The sequence below is a fragment of the Natrix helvetica genome, assembly GCF_964273705.1.
Source record: "Natrix helvetica genome assembly, chromosome: 3".
NCBI classification, from domain to species: Eukaryota; Metazoa; Chordata; class Lepidosauria; order Squamata; family Natricidae; genus Natrix; species Natrix helvetica.
Window position 1 is genome coordinate 26,428,519 of NC_138549.1, and position 20,895 is coordinate 26,449,413.

Below are 20,895 nucleotides of genomic sequence, written 5' to 3' on the forward strand. Positions count from 1 at the left end.
ATGGGAGGATTGTCCCACATGTGCAGGAGAGCTGGAGAACAGGGATGGGCCATGCCTCCCACAACAGCCAACCTGACCCTGGGCGAACCGGTTGCTAAATTATTCTAATCCCACCATTGTCCCATTCGTATTTGTAAAAAAAAAAAAGTTAAAAAATAGTCCTCCAATTTCTTTAATCAAGACATTGAAAGTATTAGGTTCATCATCATTTCCATCTGAAAGGGGAATAAGAATGTTAGTCCAGCATATTTGAAGAGCATCAGGGAGGATGTTCAAGGAGGTAGCTTAGACTGTCTTTGATTGTTTTGGAAATAGTACTTTGTATTTTCCTTACTGTTTATTATTGTAGTTAATATTGTCAGGCGTGAAGAATCAGGACCACATGCTAAGTTCCAGTTAAGAAGACTTTATTTTTCACACCTATACACAGGAACTTAGTTAACTAATTGTCAGCACTGAATTGGCACTAAATAAGAGTTAACAGATTTTTTTTGGGGGGGGGTGGGGGGGGTTGGACTTGGATCGCCTCTTGGATTGAGAACTTTGTTCACATCTAGTTAGCACAATTTCTATTCCCATAACTTTTGGTATTTCAGGGAGATAACCTGGGGTTCTTCCCCCCCTCCAAATATTTATGAATGTAATTAAAAGAAAAAGAGTATTCTAATTAATTTGCAAATTATATCTTTTCCAGTTTGCTATTCGAAATAGATTTAAACATCGCAGCAAACAATTTCCCAAGAGAGAACACTGGTTGGACTGGGCTACTGAAAAGTATGATGTAAGTTGTATTATTGGCCTATATTAAATTTTATTATATGCTACTATGACAACAACAGCTTTGCTTTAAGTTTTACTTTTTGGACTGACCTGTTTTCATTAAGTGATTGCTATCATTGTGCCATTGCTAAATGTCTAATTTTATGACCCCACCTGGCAGCCTTAAAAATTTGCTTGCAACGTCAAAAGATAAACAGCAGATATAATTGAAAAATAATAGGTTTAAAACCCCCAAACTTCAGAAATTTTAACAAGTTTAAATAAGATCAGAATAAAGGTTAAAGCATCCTCTGTATCATTTGGGCAGTTAGATTTAATATTACTTTACTTTGAAAACACACACAAAATAGTAATAATGGGCAAACAAAAAAATGTACAATGCTTTAAGATTTTTTTCAATAAGTCAATAGGCTGACTAGGTTGATTAAAATAAAAGCAGTTTACCCAGTTGTAGATATCTACTTTTGACAAATCTTTCGTTTTTTTTCAAACAGCATTCTGTTCTTTGTGGAGAACATGCATATCTTTTGTTTATATCAGGCAATGTACGACTCATTCTCAGTTATGCAATTTTGAGCTGTAAAAATAATCACTGCATTGCTTCATCAATTATGCAATTATGACTCACCCACGTTTCAATTACAGGCATAAAAATAAATCTTAATCCAATTTTGGTTGTATTTACACAATATGATTGTGGAATTTATTTATTTTCTGAGTTTGCTAAGTTAACCAAATGGGGGTGGACTTACAAACATATTAAGCCAACTTGAGATAAGCAAACATAACACTTAGGATCTTGTGTAAGTAAACACTTAATAGAGGCAGCATTCCTACAATACAATACAATACAATACAATAGTAGAGTTGGAAGGGACCTTGGAGGTCTTCTAGTCCAACCCCCTGCCTAGGCAGGAAACCCTATACCGTTTCAGACAAATAGCTATCCAACATCAAAGAAAGAAAAGTACAAAGAAAAGTAAGGTGTCTTATAATTAACTAATACCCACTAATTCATCACTGATGCTGAGGAAAAATACTGGTTTTGATTATTAAAATTATGTCTACCTATCAATGCAGAGATGCAGAGGTGCTATATTGGCCATAACCTCAGGAGCTGGGCATCAGTACCATTTCTTTAGCATTGCTGTAGCTTTGAATGGTCACTGAATGAATGGTTGCTAACCAAGAACTACTTCTATAATGTAGTCCTTATTTGGGGGGGGAGGGGAGAAACAGCCCACCTTTATAATATGGTTATGAATAAAGTCCTCTGCCATACCTACTGATATTCCTCATCATACTTTCTTTATCTCTTGGTACCTCTCAATAGATTAGATGCATTGTTGATGCTTATTTCAATCTGTATATGGAGATTGGCCTCATTTTGCAGAATTTAAATATTTAATATTTGACATATAAGCAAATGCAAATAAATAAGGAAGATACCTGTTTAACTTTTCTTGTTTTGTTCTTTTGTTTTAGAAACGACTTATTACTGAAGTTAAGATGGTCTTGAAAGTTTTGTTCTTGTATATTCCTCTTCCTATGTTTTGGGCCCTTTTTGATCAGCAGGTAATTTGTGAGAAAAAATTGTTATTCCTCCTCTGCATATGACCATGCAGTGCTTGCTAGAATTATACATTAGGATTTAGTATTGGATATAGACTTTAAAAACTCTATATGAATATTTTTATTACAGTGGAATAAGATACATAAAATATAATCCAATGGACCACTAATGTATATTAGAGATGGTATACCTAATTCTTCAGTTAAGTCTTTTTATAGTGTTAATAAAAATTGCATCCATCTTTCCATACTTCCCATCATCCTATAGCATTCTCTTTTGAAAAAAGTACCTTATACAAAGTGCAAAAAATAGGTATAAAGTAGTAAGCAAAAACAAAATTAGGAACAATTTAGAAGACAAAATCTAACTAAAGACTATTCACTCTATGATTTGGTACCTTTGCAAACCATTGTCACTTTCACTGGGATCATGCCTTACTGCTTCACACAGTACCTTTTTGTTCCTTAAAATTCTTACCTTTATCTTTTTGAGGTTATCATCAACTCTACCCAACCATGACTTCCTCTTGCTCTTTATCCATTATTCTTCCTTCATTTATTTGCTTGATAATTCAATCCTCATCCATTATCTCCATATGATCAAAGCATCTCAAAATATTTATTTCATTTTGGTCATTTCCTTTAGTATTCAGTTCATATTTCATTCATTCCCTTTTTATTCTGGATCCTATATTTTTTGGTTTTATCAAAGCTTCTTATGTGGCATTCAATTTATTTTTATATTTTCATAACATACTCACGTATCCCTTCCAGATAACAATGTGGCCTCTTAATCTCTTTTTCTTCTACCACTGACTATATATAGTGCAGATACTTAATGTGCTTCTACTATTTAATGTTTAATTAGTATTTTTGCTTAAAAACTTCCACTTTTTGTTCTGAAGGGATCTCGATGGACGTTGCAAGCCACAACTATGGATGGAAATTTTGTAAGTTATTTCTTACTCATGAACCCTCAATCAAATTCTGAGTCTTTATTATGTATTTTCACCTAAAAGGTTATCTATAGCTTCTCACCCAGCAAGTGATAAACATTCACTTGATAGGTATCCATGTATATTCCCCTTGCTAGATTAAGGCAGTGATATTTAAATTAAATTAAATCAAATTATTAAATTCAGTGTTTATGAGTTTTTATAAGTGAAATGCATCCATTTCTTTTTTCTTTCCCTTTAGGGTGCTGTTCAGATTCAGCCAGACCAGATGCAGGTACAGTAAGATGGATTTTTTACACTTTTTTTTGGAGGGGGGAGGGTTTGAGCTATTTCCAAATATCATTTTAGTTTTTTCTGAACATTATTAATTTTCTTATTTTTTTTCTCCTATAACAGACTGTAAACCCAATTCTCATTGTAATCATGGTCCCCATTGTGGATGCTGTTATTTACCCTTTAATTAAAAAGTGTCACATAAATTTCACGTAAGTAAATATGGACTTTTAAAAATTGTAAATAGAAAATTGTATCAAATTCTAATGCATAAAGTTGCATGAATAATACATGAAATCCTGTGTCCTGTAGTGATGGAAACATGAACGACTTGGGCTACTTTACAAATCAAATTATAAAGGAGACATGACTAGTAAAAATACTTTTATATGAAAAATAATTGCTTTTCTTCTAATGGTAAGGCACAAACAGAACTAAGCAGTAGATAAAACAAGCATCATTCAACATAATTTTCACAAATAATTAAAGCCCTGTACTTTATAAAGAAACATCTTAATTTAATATTTTGCAGGTGAGAAGGATGTAAAATGTGCTCAATGTACCCATATGAGAAAGCTTGTTCCTGTTAATATCAATATTTGCTTCAACTTTTACATATAACAAATTAATTGTGCTAGAATCTGTTAAAAATAAGTGAACATTACACCTCAAAATTTTTTGTCCTGTGTCAACTGATATTAAGTTAGGCACCTTACTAAATTTCTTTCAGTATTCAGTTATGAAGTCTGTGTTGTTCTAAAAGGGGATAAAGAAAAAAAAACATGTATTTGATTCAAAATGATTTGGCTCTAATTCCTCTAAGTTTGCTTTCATCTCTGGAGTTACTACATTTGTATTCCAACTTGTTTGAAAGGCACCAGTTTTGGAAACCTATTCTAAGTCTTTCACTATTGCAAAATGTCATTTTTGATTACATATATATTCCTCAATATTGCAATATACTGCACGTTTTGAGGGATTGCACAAAGACCCAACAACAGTGGAAATATGTTTTTAGGGAGATAAGATATATGCACCACTACTTATTGTGACAGTAGACATATTAGGGCAGTGATAGTGACCTGACACGTGTGACATGCCATGATGTTTTTGGTGACAGCATTCACCAACGCCCAACAGCAGCTATTCTCCAAAGAACCCCTGTTCTCACAGAATTTTTTGTGGCTATGGAGGCCGCATGAGAATTGGGTGTGCTTTTAATGCAAGTTAAAAATTGGAGCTTAGTAAATGTACAGAAAACAAAACATGAAAATCAAAACAATGTAATAAAAAGGTGAACAGAATGGTGGCAAGGAAAAGCATTACATGGTCAATTTCTACAAAAGGGGGAGTTAACAAAGCTGAAATCTGGCAATGGTTTATGACTGGAACATTAAAAAAAGAAACTAAAATATTATGGGATTTTTGGAATACAGACTGATAAAATCTAGGCTCATAACACATACAATCTAGGCTCTAGCGATATAACTGTGGTCAAAAAGATAAAAATAAGAATAATTGATGTGGGGATACTATCCAGGGGATAATAGAATAAAAGACAAAGAATTGGAGGAGACCACAAAATATCAAGATCTGAAAATCAAAATTGAACTATTATGGCATAAACTAACCATTACTGGCACACTGGGTGCCATACCAAAAAATCATGGACAGCACTTAGAAAATCTGCACATGGATATAATTTTAATCTGTTAACTGCTTGTTTCACATATCTACTATGTTGGGAAGAAATTGATGTGTATGAAGACCACCTTCAGCTAAAGAACTGGCAGCTGTGTCTTCACATTGTTGTTAATAATAGTAGTAATTCTAAGGTCTTTGATTAAGACTTGAATTAAGTTTCCACCAGGCTTGGACTGTAAAAATAACTATGGATTACCTACACATTGTCTGTCTATTTCAATTGCTTGGGAAAGATTTGATAGGTGGACAAATATGCCAAATGCAGTCTAAACAGATGGCTGACTGTGTGACTAATGATCATCATCATCATAATTTTGTTTTTAAAACTAATTTGGAAAGGTTTGCTTTGGTTTACTGAAAGCTTAGAATCGATTAGGAGATATTTTTCTCTCAATAAGTGAAGTAGGTTGAATGAAAGGGAGAATTTAAAGAAAAGTAAATTAGTTATGTATTATGGTGTATTCTTTTTAATATAACGATTTGAAGGCCGTAATTATTTTTATTTTAATAATGTTGTTTTAATGCTTCTAGTATTTATTTTAAAGTATTCCTGAATAGCTCCTTCTCCTTTGTTCTATTCCAGGCCTCTGAGAAAGATGACAGTTGGCATGTTACTGGCAGCTTTGGCTTTTGTTGTTGCTGCTCTGGTACAAGTTCAAATTGATGTAAGCAAAAATGGAGTCAAATTCTGTCCCCGAGTGTTTTAAATTATAAGACTTAAAATTTTGAAGCAGTGGGCATTGTCTATTGATGAATCTTTTAAGTGATTTAGAATCCAGATTTTACATTATAGGAGGAAGAAGTGCTATATAGAATAATTTTTGGTTAACTACCCTGTTTAGCAACTGTTCAAAGTTACATGAGCATTGAAGATGTGATTTTATAACCAGTCCTAGAACACAGCGACCGTTGTGGCATCCCCACAATCATGCAATCACAATTTCGGCACTTTGCAATTGGTGTGCACTTGACCACTGTCACTGTATCCCGTGGTCTCCATTTGCAACTTCACAACCAGTTTCTGACAAGCAAAGTCAATGACGATGCTGGCATTAAACCTGAAGTCATGGTCATATGATGTTTCGCTTAATGACCATGTTGCTTAGCAATGGAGTTGCTTGTCCCAATTATGATTATTAAGTGAGGACCACCTGTATGTATTTCTTATACAGGGGGATAGATATCATTTAAAGATAACTGTGAAATCAAATGGCTTCGATCAGCGGTGTCAAACTGGCAACCCACAGGCTGAATGCGTCACATGCAGACCACGCCCACCCCAACTCCACAAAGGGGAAAAGGTCACAAAATGTCACATGACAGCAATGTGACATGGCGCGTTTGACACCCGTGGCTTAGATAAAAGAATCTTGACTCGATATCCTTTACATCAGGATTTTTCAAACTGAGTTCCCGGAAGAGATCCCTCCCCCCACTGGTCCATTGCAGAGAGGGTGCATTTAAAAAAAAACACTTTTCTGTCAGGGACTAAAAGGCTCCCCAGGTCTCTTATGGATAGATACTCTTCACTTTAGTCACTATGGTATAGCAGGAAGGGCAAATTCGTCAGCTAAACTTCAGAAGCCCCGCCAAACTGGATTGGGGCTTTTTTTATCATTAATATTTTTTAACAAACAGGTTTCATGGCCTGAAAAACAGATTTGACAAACTCTGGTTTAGATTAGGCCTAAGTCTTTGACAAAGGTTGATTTTTGAAAAGTGGAGAGAGACTGCAGGGACAAAAAATTGAGGTGATTATTAAGAAACAGGAGGAGCTCAGTTCTTCCCTGTCATTTGCCCTCTAGCTATGTTTAAGACAGAAGTAAGGAAAGATTTGTTTTATTGATTTTTAAAAAAAATTCAGTCTTGCAGATAAGTAACATGATATTGGCTGGTGCGTCTTCTCCCTTGTCCAGCAAAATTACATCTTCCCCAGTCTTTCTCCTCAGACTAGCAGTCCCAGTGAGCACCGAGCAAGATGATGGGACTGCCCACAGCTACTGCCCCTGTTTTAGGCTGTGAATTTCATAGGAAGTTTCCTTCAAAATTGGATGTGGGAATAACAATGTAAACTGTCATTAATAATGCAAAACCACATTTTGTGGATGTCAATATACGTTACTAGTTCTCAAAATACTTTCAAGGTGAAGTTTGGCATAATAGCCCTTTCTGTTTGTTATTGTCTACCACAGCAAACTCTTCCAGTCTTTCCTTCAGAAAACCAGTTTCAAGTCAAAGTAATAAATCTGGGAGACGCTAATGCAACAATTGCTACTGCTAAACAGAGCATTACCTTGAGTCCATTTAATGCGGTATGTTTTACGATTTCATTTTAAGTTTTATTCCAGTTTCAAAACAAATGCATTTTAATCAGATAAAATTTCACAGCATTAATTAGAAATTAGCAAATATACTATTAGTCAAAATACAGTTTGGGAATATATATCTTCTCATACATAGGCCACAATTTCCTACATTGCATACCATCTCACAAATAAAAAAAGAACAGTTTCTGTTTTAATACTAACAATTTCTACATTTCTGAAAATTAAACCATCGTCTCTATTGTCTATGGAGATTCTCCGTCATGGTTGTCCCAATGGTGCTTGAGGCAACTGGACTTTCTGGTTTTTCTTTGAAGATGCTTCACTTCTCATCCAAGAAGAGCTCATCACCTCTTGTCAGCATCACACATCACAGAAGGGAAATGAAGCCAGTATTCAGACATTAAATTTCATGTGTACAGCTGAAATGGTTGGGGAAATACAATGTTAGAAGAAAATTAATAGCAATAAAATCTGATCATACTTCAACTTAGTTGATCAAACGTAGGATTTTTTTTTAATGAGGTATCAAAAGCATAAAATAGGAATGATGATGATGATGATGATGATGATGATGATGATAAAAATATCGCGACCTAGCCATCGAAACTACACGGCTATGGATGAAGCATGTAACAGTGATATTCATTGTCATCGGGGCACTTGGCACCATGTCCAAGAATTTTATAAGATAGATCAACAAATTACAGCTTCCTGCAATAACACCAGCAGAACTGCAAAAAACGGTGCTACTCGGAACATCTTATATTTTAAGAAGGTACTTGGTTGATACCTAGGACGCTGGCAGCAAACCGTATCAACCATTAGCACCAGGCACTGGTATTTGTAATGCATTTTTTAATGTTCGGTTGGCTGAGTTTCATGTTTAATGAATAAAGTTTATTATTATTATTATTATTATTATTATTATTATTATTATTATTATTATTATTATTATTATTATTATTAATAATAATAATAATAATAATAATAATAACAATAATAATAATAATAATAATAATAATAATAATTGCATCAACAGAATTGTATCACAGCGGCCAGTTGTTTCGCCGGATTTGGCATTAATTACTAGTCGGGCCCCGCCCAGGGGCCTAGGACGTCGTAACGTATTTTCGTAATATGTGTGCGGATCCAAGCAGTGCAGCCTTTTGCATTTGACTGATGGTGATTTTGTCAATTTTTAACTGTTTTAAATATAATTCCAGTGCTTTTGGAATAGCACCCAGTGTGCCGATTACCACTGGAATTACCACTGCTGGTTTGTGCCATAATAGTTGGATTTCGATTTTTAAGTCCTGGTATTTCGCGATTTTTTCATATTCCTTCTCGGCGACCCTGCTATCACCTGGTATTGCGATGTCTATGATTGTAACCTTATTTTTCTCAACCAGTGTGATGTCTGGTATATTATGCGCCAGTATTTTATCCGTTTGTATGCGAAAATCCCACAAGATCTTGACCATCTGACCCTCGACGACTTTTTCAGGCTTATGTTCCCACCAGTTTGTTGCTGTTTTAATATTATAATTTTTGCACAAATTCCAGTGGATCATTTGTGCCATTATTATTATTATTATTATTATTATTATTATTATTATTATTATTATTATTATTATTATTATTATTATTATTATTATTATTATTATTATTATTTGGCAGATGTGAAAACTATTCATGAAAAGAATGCCAGTTGTTTTATTGTTTTTTACTTTTATTTACAGACGGAATATATGACATATGAAATGAACATACCAAACAATATTGACATATCATATCTAAATAAATCTCTAACAAAAGAAATGAAAAATTTGGGGAAACAACGCCACACTCTTCTCATAAAAAATAAGCCCGAAATTGTAACAATGCTGGTAAATTTATTATTTGTTCTGTTTAGCTCATTTATTACCTATTAAAAATTAGTACTAGATGTATGAATTACAAAATGTATAAATGTGATAGAGGCTATAATAGGACTGTTGCTGTTGAGCATACACAGAGTTTGGGCACAGGAATAGTATGTAAATAATTATAATAATTAAATAAAAAAACTCATCCAGATGAATTAAACAAGAAGAAAAGCAGAATACGTTTGATAAACGATCACAAAAGAACCATATTTAAAATAAGGTTTCATGTGTCTAAATGATAGCTTAATTCTTCTGCCTTCCCATTTGTGGAAATTTGTATTTAGCATGATACATTGAAACATAAAGAGTGTATTCATAGGAAGAAGACATTTGCCAATGTTACATGGAAATTAGTGTTGATTATATCAGGGGAAACATACATGTTGAGTGCAGTAGGGTGGGATACTTAAGTAAGTAGTAAAGCATGAAGAGATAAGGACAAGAGTGAATGCATGAATGTAGATCAAATACAAAAAGAAAAGAAAAGAAATCAACACAAAAGAAATGTATTAAGGTGGTCTGACCCAATGGAGAGAATGAATGAGCAAACCACAACACAAAAATCTGAAAGAAGACTGATTGGGCCTAAATGAAAGGAAATATCAGAAAAGTTGTGGCTAGATGGAATTAATAAGACCCTCAAAAAGAGAAGATTGCACCCAGACTGACAATAGCCCAATGCTGGAAATCAGTTTCCCCATCATTTGGGAAATAGTTAAATGAAGTATTATATACAATAAGTATGGAAAAGTTAACATATCAAAAATATATTGAAAAATACACAGGACCATTTTTAAATTATATATAGTATTCTTTTATGAACTTTATTAATAAATATAAGGTTAAAATGGGATCAAAATATAATAATAGCAATATGAGGGGAATGCAGACGAAACGATGACAAGATTGATTTGCAGGAGCAGAAAAGTGTGGTTATATTTTAGTGTCAGCATAAATTAGATTTCATGAGATCTCCTTTCCTTTTATCTCCTGCTTACACGAATGGTATATGTTTACGTATTTTAAAACCTGGAACAAGTATGCATATTGTGTTCCTTATTATTCCTATAATCTCATGACTTTGTTAATAGTGAAAGTTAAACATGCTCTTTTCTATGTCAGGGTTGGGATTGGCTTGAAATCTTGATTGACAGGACTTTGTTCTGACCTTAATTGTGGTTAAAATGAAGTTTAATATATTTGTTTAACACAGTTAAGATTGACTGATGTATTCATGCAGTGCACTTCAGAAAACAATACAAAAAGTTGAGGGGTTCAAAGCACTGTACAGAATGTCCATAAGTCCAAACTAACACCTATTTGTTTGATTTAGTCAATATCTGTATACAACATTTAATTGAATATTAGTGACATTCAGATATAAGCATGTTTGTGAACAAAAATCAAGAAAATGCCTATGTTGTAAAGAAATATAACTGTTCTGTGTGGATTTTATTACCATTACTCAAGCTGTTTCTCCCTCTTAGTTTACAGATGGTATCACGGAAAAACCAGAACAAGGCAATAATATGATCAGGTAATAAAAATTAATTGTGTGGATTTGTATTTTATTGTGGTTAATGTTTAATTTTATTAAGCTATAAGAAGAGTCTGGAACTAAATATTGTGGCAGGGATTAGTTGCTTTGACACTGAAGACAGTCCTGGATGGCTCTACTATCTAGGTGTGATGATATACTTCAAACCATAAGTTTGTCTCCAAGTCACTTTCTCTTACAGAGAAACCCACACCAGACTCCATTGTAATAGCCTGCAAAAACAAGACAAGAGAAGTTGAGATATCATGTACTGTATAGGTAGAGGACCTCTAGATTGTTCGTGGGAGAGAGTGGACGGAGCGCTGTACTATTTTAAGGCAACGGCATTGAAGATTTTTAGATTTAGTCTTAAATTATAACACCTTTAGCTGTATAACTAAATTTTGTATCTTGTCCCAGAATTTTTGGAGTAAGAAAGCTTTGGCTATAGTATTACTAAACACTTGCAAATCTCTGTTAATAATATTTAAGAATGAAATGTCAGTACAGTTGGTCCTCAACCTAGAACAGTTTATTTAGTGACTTCAAAGTTACAGTAGCACTTAAAAATCCAACTTATGACTGTTTTTCAGTTACGACCTTTGCAGCATCCCCATGATCATGTGATCAAAATATAGATGCTTGACAACTGGTTCATATTTATGACCGTTGCTGTGTCCTCAGGTGATGGGATTCCCTTTTGCGATCTTTTGACAAGCAAAGTCAATGGGGAAGCCAGATTCACTTAGCATCCGTGTTACTAACTTATAAACTGCAGTGATTCACTTAACACCTGAGGCATGAAAGGTTGTAAAATGGGGCAAAACTCACTTAACAGATGTCTCATTTAACTACAGAAACGTTGGGCTCACTTGTGGCCATAAGTTGAGGACTACCTGTACTAAGGAAATACCAGTTAATGATAATAAATGGTTAAAATGGCTTTCAATTTTTTTTAATGCAACTTTTTAACTTTTTAAAGATTTATAAACAGTTTGGATTCAGTCATTAATATCACTATGGGTGATGTGGTCTTTGGAGAATTGACGAATTTCTCAGTCACCAACTACACTGCTTTTCCAAGTGGATCGTAAGTATTCTTTAACATTACAATAGAACAACTTTCCTCCAACTGATGCTGTTAGATGCCTTGCAGTTGCAAACTAACAGTTGCAACTGCAATAATTCTGGAGGGTATTAGTATGGGAAAGTATGTTGGTAAGATGGAATTGATAGAAAGTGAACATTAATCCAAAACAATTAGGTACAATTAATACGTACATCTCATTTTTCTTATCTATACTGAATTCTAAAATTGTTCTTAGCCGTTGGGGGAGAAAATGACATCTTAGGGCAGTGGTTATCAACCTGTGGGTCGGGACCCCTTTGGGGGCCGAACAACCCTTTCACAGGGGTCACCTACGACCACCGGAAAACACATATTTTCGATGGTCTTAGGAACCAAGACACCAATTTTATGGTTGGGGGTCACCACAACATGAGGAACTGCATTAAAGGGTCATGGCATTTGGAAGGTTGAGAACCACTGTCTTAGGGGGTCTAACCTTTGATTTAGATAATTATCACGATCTAAGCATTCTGGGCTAACCCAGTGGCAATTCCCCCAAGACACAGTGGCTGCCATTTTCCCCATCTTGACCTGAAATGTTTCAGTGTGCATCACACATGAGAAGGTAAAATTGCTATGACTGTCACAGAAAATGGCAGAAAAAAATGGTTTAAAAAACAAGAGAAAGCAAATATGAAAAAAATGAATAATGAAACTAGTGGACCTTTGAGAAGCAAGTTCTAGGATAGTCAAAAGTGGTAAAGGAAAAGGGGAAAAATGTAAGAATGGAAGGAGACAAGAACTCCTTTTTAATTTTCTTATTTATGTCCATCACCTCTTTTTATCATTGGTGAAAAGAGGTGGAGTAGTGAACCCTGAATTATCAGCCAAAGATTTTATCCATATTAATTGTTGAATTTTAAAAGTTTGCAAAACACACTTGGACTTATAAAATAGTACAATAATTTGTACCAATGACATAGTTTTACATGAGCAAGATAACATTTGAGTTGAAACATAAAGGAGTTATTTTGGTTAATTTTGAGAGGAAAACATTTCATAGAAAGAGTGAAACAAATGATGTCTGTTATTTCATTAATGGAAGATTTGGAAAGAATCCTAGATATAGGCTTACCAACATCTTCACTTTGGTAAAACACTGAAAGTAGAGTTAGGAAAAGTTCTTAGGTGTTCACTGGATGCTGGTTTGTAGACTAATTGCCTACTTGAGGTTTATCATGTTTTGGCAACAGGCTGTTTGTTTTCTACCTGTTCAACCAGCTTGTTTTGTAAACTGCATGCTCTTTCTGTGATTATGTAAAAGAGCTTGGCAAGTTTCTATTTCTAATGAGGCTCTTGAAGAATGTTGTACTGGTTGATTACAGGTGGCAGGAACATGTAATGATGTGTTGGGGATTGTCACAAACTATCTTAAAAAGTGCCTGCTACACCCATTTTACGATCAGGAATTCAACTTTGCAAACCTACTTTGGGGTGATGCTCATAATATGAATAGGCTTTCTTTGCATTTATTTTTCCAAATATTTTTGGAATATTTTTTCCAAAATTTGGGTATGGTTTTCAAAGAAAAGTTATGCTTGAAAATTACTTTTATCAGTACCTAATTTTTCTTATTGCTTTTTTCCAGAAACAATATTACTGTTAAAATTGATAATAAAGAGTGTGAAGTTCCATCCATGTCATTTGGTTATGGCAGTGCTTACACTATTATAATCACAGGGGTAAGTTCTAAACTTTGTGCCTGAATTAACCAAATATTTACTACATAAGCCAGTCAAAGATTTAAACCCCTATAATAAGGCCTTAGTTGAATTTTTAGCATTGTCATCTTATTTTAATGATTGTTACATTATCACAGGTGCCAAATAATAGAAGAGAGGAAAGAACTAAAGTTGTATTGTTGTTTATAGGCAGATGTGTTTTCATGAAAGTTTTGTTGTGGTTAATAATAGAAAATACAGGCAATGTAAATAAGGAGTGGGTTTTTATAATAAAAAAACTTTGGGTCATTACCTGAATATGGTGTCCCTAACAGTGTGATCAGAACCTTGCCATTTTTCAGTATTGATTGTGGCCACTATCTTGATGTGTTTGACTCACTCCTTGACAACAGTCAGAAATCTTTCCATAGGTTTCTTTAAGAACGTGTGGCTCAGATACTATCTTGTTTAGGAGTTGTATTGATTTTTTTATGTTATGATTTGTGATCTGCCCAAATAAATTGTGTGGTATTCAAATTCAATTAACTAATTTGAAGAATTTTAATAATATGGAAAACAAACTTTATTTTTTATGATTTTCTGGCTTCTATATGACTTGACGCGGAATATAAGATTATCCTATAACAGTGATGGCGAACCTGGCCAGCGCGCATGAGTTCACCTTTTTAAAAGCTATTTTTTGCCTTCCCCAGGCTCCAGAGGCTTTATAGGAGCCTAGGGAGGGCGAAAAGAGCCTCCTCCGCTCCCCCGGAGGCTTCAGGGACCGTCCGGAGGTTTCCCTGAAGCCTTCGGAACGCTTAAAACCACCCTCCGAGCAAACCGGAAGTGACTTCCGGGTTGCTCGGAGGGTCGTTTTAAGTGTTCCGAAGGCTTCAGGGATCGTCCAGAGGCTTCCCTGACGCCTTCGGTGTGCTTAAAATGACCCTCCGAGCAACCCGGAAGTCACTTCCGGTTTGCTCGGAGGGTGGTTTTAAGCGTTCCGAAGGCTTCAGGGATCGTCCAGAGGCTTCCCTGACACCTTCGGTGTGCTTAAAATGACCCTCCGAGCAACCCGGAAGTCACTTCCGGTTTGCTCGGAGGGTGGTTTTAAGCGTTCCGAAGGCTTCAGGGAAACCTCCGGACGGTCCCTGAAGCCTCCGGGGGAGCGGAGGAGGCTCTTTTCGCCCTCCCTAGGCTCCTATAAAGCCTCAGGGAGGTCCTTGAAGCTTCCAGAGTGCCTCCGGGGGGGCGGGGGAGGCTCTTTTCGCCCTCCCCAGGCTCCTATAAAGCCTCTGGAGCCTGGGGAGGGCGAAAAAAGCATGTAAAAATGGGGGGGTCGCGCGTTGTGCGCGCATGCGCACTGAAGGATCGCACGTTGCATTATGGGTGCGGCACGCCCGCACATGACCCCCCTGCGCTCCCCCCCACTTGTGGCACGCGAGCCAAAAAAGGTTCGCCATCGCTGTCCTATAATCTCCAGAGGACAACAGATTTCCCCTCAATGCTGCACCTTTAAAATCGGAAGGTCTGGTTAGATTGAGTGGCAATAGATGAAAGAGAAAATGGAGGCAGATGAGGTTTTTCTATCTTGATTCTTTTATGGAGGGAAAGGAGGTTAAGTTCACTTCAAGACTGCTGCTTTTCAGATAAATATGATACAATGTCAATAAAAGAAATTACATTTTGGTGTCTTTTTCCTTATTTTAGGAAAAGGTACTATATGAATATGAATATATTTTGTTTTCTTTCAGTGTACTGGCACGCAACTAAATGTTAACTACACTGAAGATATTCAAGCCAACACAATCAGTATGGCATGGCAAATCCCCCAGTATTTCATTATTACTTGTGCTGAAGTTGTCTTCTCAGTGACTGGACTCGAATTTTCATATTCACAGGTAACTCACTTGGCTTTGTGACAGGGATCTTGGAGTCCTAGGGGACAACCATTTAAATATGAGCCAGCAGTGTGCAGCAGCTGCCAAAAAAGCCAACACGGTCCTAGGCTACATAAACAGAGGGATAAAATCAAAATCACGTGAAGTGTTAATATCACTTTATAATGCCTTGGTAAGGCCACACTTAGAATACTGTTTTGGTCGCCACGATGTAGAAAAGATGTGGAGACTCTAGAAAGAGTGCAGAGAAGAGCAACAAAGATGATTAGGGGACTGGAGACTAAGACATATGAAGAACGGTTGCAGGAACTGGGTATGTCTAGTTTAGTGAAAAGAAGGACTAGGGGAGACATGGTAGCAGTGTTCCAATATCTCAGGGGTTGCCACAAAGAAGAGGGAGTCAAACTATTCTCCAAGGCACCTGAGGGTAGAACAAGAAGCAATGGGTGGAAACTAATCAAGGAGGGAAGCAACTTAGAACTGAGGAGAAATTTCCTGACAGTTAGAACAGTTAATCAATGGAACAGCTTGCCTCCAGAAGTTGTGAATGTCCCAACACTGGAAGCCTTTAAGAAGATGTTGGATAGCCATTTGCCTGAAATGGTATAGGGTTTCCTGCCTCGGCAGGGGGTTGGACTAGAAGATCTCCAAGGTCTCTTCCAACTCTGCTAATGTATTGTATTGCTTTACAACAGACCTGCTGTTGGACTGTGGAGTTCTTTGACAACATAAGGCATATTTTCAGAAGAACTGAATGTAGGGTTTGATTTGTCATGAGAGAAACCTCAGCTCAATCACAACAAACCATTTCAAGATGGTTTCCTCAGAACAGCTCATCTTGAGATGGTTGAGTTTTGTTTGCAGTGAAAATCTCAGGACCATGTTCAGGCTGAAGCACTTTGCAAATCCTTAAAACTAAATATCCCTTACTAGATTTTGAAACAAGGTTTGAAACTATTGAATTGTATATCTTATTTCTGCAGGCACCTACCAACATGAAGTCTGTGCTGCAAGCTGGCTGGCTACTGACTGTGGCCTTTGGCAATATAATTGTTCTTATTATAGCTGGTGCTTCAAAACTCGATGAACAGGTAAATTATTAGCCAAAACAAAACTTTGATAAACTTTGCTAATCAACAAAGAATACAGAATTAATCTCAGTAAATTTTATTAATGTTAGTGTTTAATTTTAAGATATGCATGTATTGTTGTTACCTGCAGTATATTTGAACTGGTCTGGAAACTTACTCAATAAACTACTTATTTACTTATTAATAAAATACAGTAATAGGAAATATATTGCATAAAATCAGTAAAACAAAACCACAAATAGTATTAAGAACAAAAAAAATTAGATCTTAAATCCTAGAAAAAATGTTTTCATCTAGGAATAAAAAGACAATCATGTTGATGGTGGTTGGACTTCCTTGGGATGAGTATCTCAAAATACTGTCAAAAAACACTTCCTAGCAAGGGTGAAATTCAGCAGGTTCTGACAGGTTCTGGAGAACCAGTAGCGGAAATTTTGAGTAGTTCAGAGAACCGGTAAATACCACCTCCGACTTACCCCAGAGTGGGGTGGGAATGGAGATTTTGCAGTATCCTTTCCCTGCCACACCCACCAAACCAAACCATAGAACTGATAGTAAAGAAATTTGAATTTCACCACTGCTTCCTAGTTGTTGCAACATGAGAACTTCAGAAGGAAAAGCCTTTTAAAAAAAAGATAAGCTATGAATAAGCTATGAATAAGGTATGGGAGTTCTTCTCTTAGTATATGAGGATCTCATCTATGCGAAACTTTACTGGTTAAACCCACTGTACTGAATTAGCCCTGGAAACAAATAATAAATCATAGTAGACTAACATATTATGAATATAACTTCCTGAGTTTTTTTTTAAATACCGTAGATCTACAAGTTGTTCAAAAATAGGTCTAAAAGTTTTTTTAAAATAACTTGTAGACCTGTTTTGCAATAGATTTCTAGACTGTTTTAAAGAGAATCTCATATACAATGAAAAACTCCAGTAATCAAAATGGAAAATTATGACAGCATGGACAGCAGGTAGACAGTCTCCTTCTAGATAGTGTCATTAAATGAAGCTGGCAAGTGATGCTCTTTTTATATTAAAATACCCTATTTGCAAAAATGAAAAACTAAGCCTAATTGCTCTACCATTGGGGAAAGCTGTAGACTAGGACATATCTCCAGGCAACGATTCCCTATGTTAATCTAAAGACTAATGGTACAGTTCTAGGTATGGTTGCTGAAAGATACCTATTCCCAAGGAACTAAAGTTGAACCCTTTTCCAAATGATACTTTCCCCTCTATTCCCCAGTAAATTTTAATCCCTTTAAAAATGTCATCACATTTATGCCAAAGTTGTCCAGAAGAATATATGTATTGTTTGCCTTAACAGTATGTTATAATTGAACCTAACTTCATAGGATGATCATGGTTTAGGGCAGGGGTGTCAAACTCAATTTCATTGAAAACTGCAATCAGGATTGTGTTTGACATTGGGGGGGGGGCCAGGATGGCTATGGCCAGCTTGACATCACTCATGTTGGCGGCACCTGTGGTGGCCCGAACACTTGGCCAGCAAAAAGAGCTTCCAAGTTTCATTTTTGGCTGCAACAGCCTCCTGCAACCCTCTGCCAGCGAAAACGGATCTTGGGAGGACTGTGCATAGCCCTCGCGAGCTCCATTTTCAGCTGCAATGGCCTCCTCTAACCCTATAGCCCTCTGTCGTTGAAAATGGAGCTCCATTTTCACTGGCAGAGGCACCATGGGTCGGTCCTTCACTGTTACCAGGTTGGCCCCATGGGCCAGATCTGAACACCGTTTCCAGATCTGGCCCGCAGGCCTTGAGTTTGACACCCCTGGTTTGGGGAATCAGGTTCTCTTGATGTTAATGCTTTAGCATTACCTGAAGCCTAAGGCAGAATGTCCAGTGTTGAGAGATATCATTAAATGGTCAGAAGCTGAGAATTGTCACTGACTGGGTCAGAATTTACCCAAATCTGACTCATTTCAGGTGGCCTGCAGGCTGTAGTGTAAAATATCATGGAATGAAGATCAGTGCCATTGATGCTGAGTGAGAAATTGAAGACCTCTTAATATTTAGAAATGATTAACATGTTGTAGGTGAACTTCAAAAGTCTAGTGACATCTGAACGGTGTAAAAGAATTGTGCAATGTGATATCATCCCCCAGATATGTGATTGTAAGATACTGAAGGACATTGTGCATGCATACAACTTGTGGCGCTTTAGATATAACAGCGAAAGGAAAGTATGGAAAGTTTCTACTAAAGTGTAGAAAATGGAAAGGATTTACGGGGTGATCCAAATATGAAACACCATTTTAATTTTCCATATTAGTACTAGTTCCTGCAAGTACCTTAGAATTCAAATTGTTACTTGTCCCATTTTGATTCAATTGAGGTTATTCTGAAGCCTAAAAAACAGTAATTTTCGCCTCAGAGAAGATAAGGCCGTTCTGTTCTCTAAACCAGTGTTTCTCAATCTTGGCAACTTGAAGATGTCTGGACTTCAACTCCCAGAATTCCCCAGCCAGCACTGCTCTAAACCAATGTAGACATGTTTATTCATTAGCAAGATTGTAATGTGCAAGAATCCTGTTTACATCCCTTTTTTTCCTCTTTTTTCACAGTGGGCAGAATATGTTCTCTTTGCAGCATTGTTGTTTGCAGTTACTATAATTTTTGCTATCATGGCCTATTTTTACACCTATGTGGATCCAGCTGAGGTTGAAGCGCAGTTTGCAGAAGAAGAGGAGAAGAAGAAAGAAAAAGATCAACTGGGAAAAGAGAAACACATATATGAAAATGAAGTTGGATCTGAGCTACAAACTAAGATGTGAAAATATGTTTGAAATCAGAATAAGAATGTAAATTAGGACGCAAAACATTGCACCTGAAGGTTGAGATTCATAAGGGACAAGCTGGATAAGCTGTCTTACTGAACAGGAAAGAGTACCATGAAATGAAAACCCGTCCCTATGGCTGAAGATGAAGAAATCAGTTCTCCTGTGAAGAACAGAGATTTTCATTTTCTTAGTCAGCAGAAGGCTGCATTTAGATAAAATCTGAATCTAGTTGCACTTGGCCATTGTGAAGAGACATTCAGAGTATTATTTTTATACAGAACTACTTTAATTTTATATGGGAGAAAGTAAATACTCTTAGCAAATAGACATTTATGTCTCCTGCTATACATGGGCCCAATGATTTGCAAGGGTTTTTATGCTGCCTTACCTATAATGTTTATGTTATGTAAATATACGTACACTTTTTCCTGGAGTCCGATCTGAGCCAGCTAAATGTTTACAGTCAGGTACTGCACTGGACACCTTAATTTTCTGCCAAAGGATTCTGCCAAGCCTAACTTTATATGGCTGCTGTGGTTGCGATGAGGGGAGGGGGGGGGAAGGAAATAGCATTGTGAGACAATCAAGACAAGTGAAATAAAACTTGGTTCTTACCATTACAGTCCAAGCTTTCTTTTTCAGAAGATGATAATCAGGCTTTATCTTTTGTTATTATCCATTTGAAGGCAGTCTACTTTTGAATAACGTAATTGAAGCTACGCTTCATCTGAATTGTTTGAGAGTTGTAGTGAAGAAGCTAAATAAAATTCATTGGCTTAATATTACACTCAAACCAGTCTTCGTTTCTGCTTAAACCAATGTTGCTCCATCCTTGGAGAGAAAGATTTATCACACCAGATCACACAGTAATTTAGAGTGGCTTAGATTATCAAAATAAAACAACAAAACAAGAGGGGAGAGGACTGATCATAGAAATACTGCCATATTTCCAGGTTTTATTTTTATATCTCTGAATGGGGAGTCTCCAGGACATTTTTCTCTCTACAGTTCAGGTGTGGACATTGAGTGTGACTGCCTTAGCAAGGACTTGTGATGAATACATAAGCTGCACAGAGTCATCAGGTGTGAGTTGGACAGCCATATAAGTTTGTTTAATAAATAACTATGCAGGTAGTCCTTATGACCAAAGTTACATATGTTCCCCCCTAGTCACATGATTACGATCTGGGCATTCTTACAATAGGTTGCCAGTGCCTCAGGATCATGTAATTGCCATTT

At 36.2% G+C, this 20,895-nt stretch overlaps 1 protein-coding gene across 2 annotated transcripts in view; it reads left to right on the forward strand.

Moving 5' to 3' along the window:
* SLC15A1 (solute carrier family 15 member 1) overlaps nt 1-20,895 on the forward strand; it is a 42,279-nt gene extending 21,384 nt beyond the window's left edge. For both annotated transcript variants that reach the window (XM_081948189.1, XM_081948190.1), the window contains exons 10-23: nt 695-781; nt 2,266-2,355; nt 3,258-3,302; nt 3,550-3,582; nt 3,705-3,793; nt 5,869-5,950; nt 7,478-7,597; nt 9,352-9,498; nt 11,025-11,074; nt 12,057-12,164; nt 13,792-13,885; nt 15,616-15,762; nt 16,746-16,853; nt 19,441-20,895. In XM_081948189.1, coding sequence (XP_081804315.1) covers nt 695-781; nt 2,266-2,355; nt 3,258-3,302; nt 3,550-3,582; nt 3,705-3,793; nt 5,869-5,950; nt 7,478-7,597; nt 9,352-9,498; nt 11,025-11,074; nt 12,057-12,164; nt 13,792-13,885; nt 15,616-15,762; nt 16,746-16,853; nt 19,441-19,650 — 1,410 coding nt within the window. In that variant the 3' untranslated portion in view covers nt 19,651-20,895. The remainder of the gene's footprint in view (nt 1-694; nt 782-2,265; nt 2,356-3,257; nt 3,303-3,549; nt 3,583-3,704; nt 3,794-5,868; nt 5,951-7,477; nt 7,598-9,351; nt 9,499-11,024; nt 11,075-12,056; nt 12,165-13,791; nt 13,886-15,615; nt 15,763-16,745; nt 16,854-19,440) is intronic.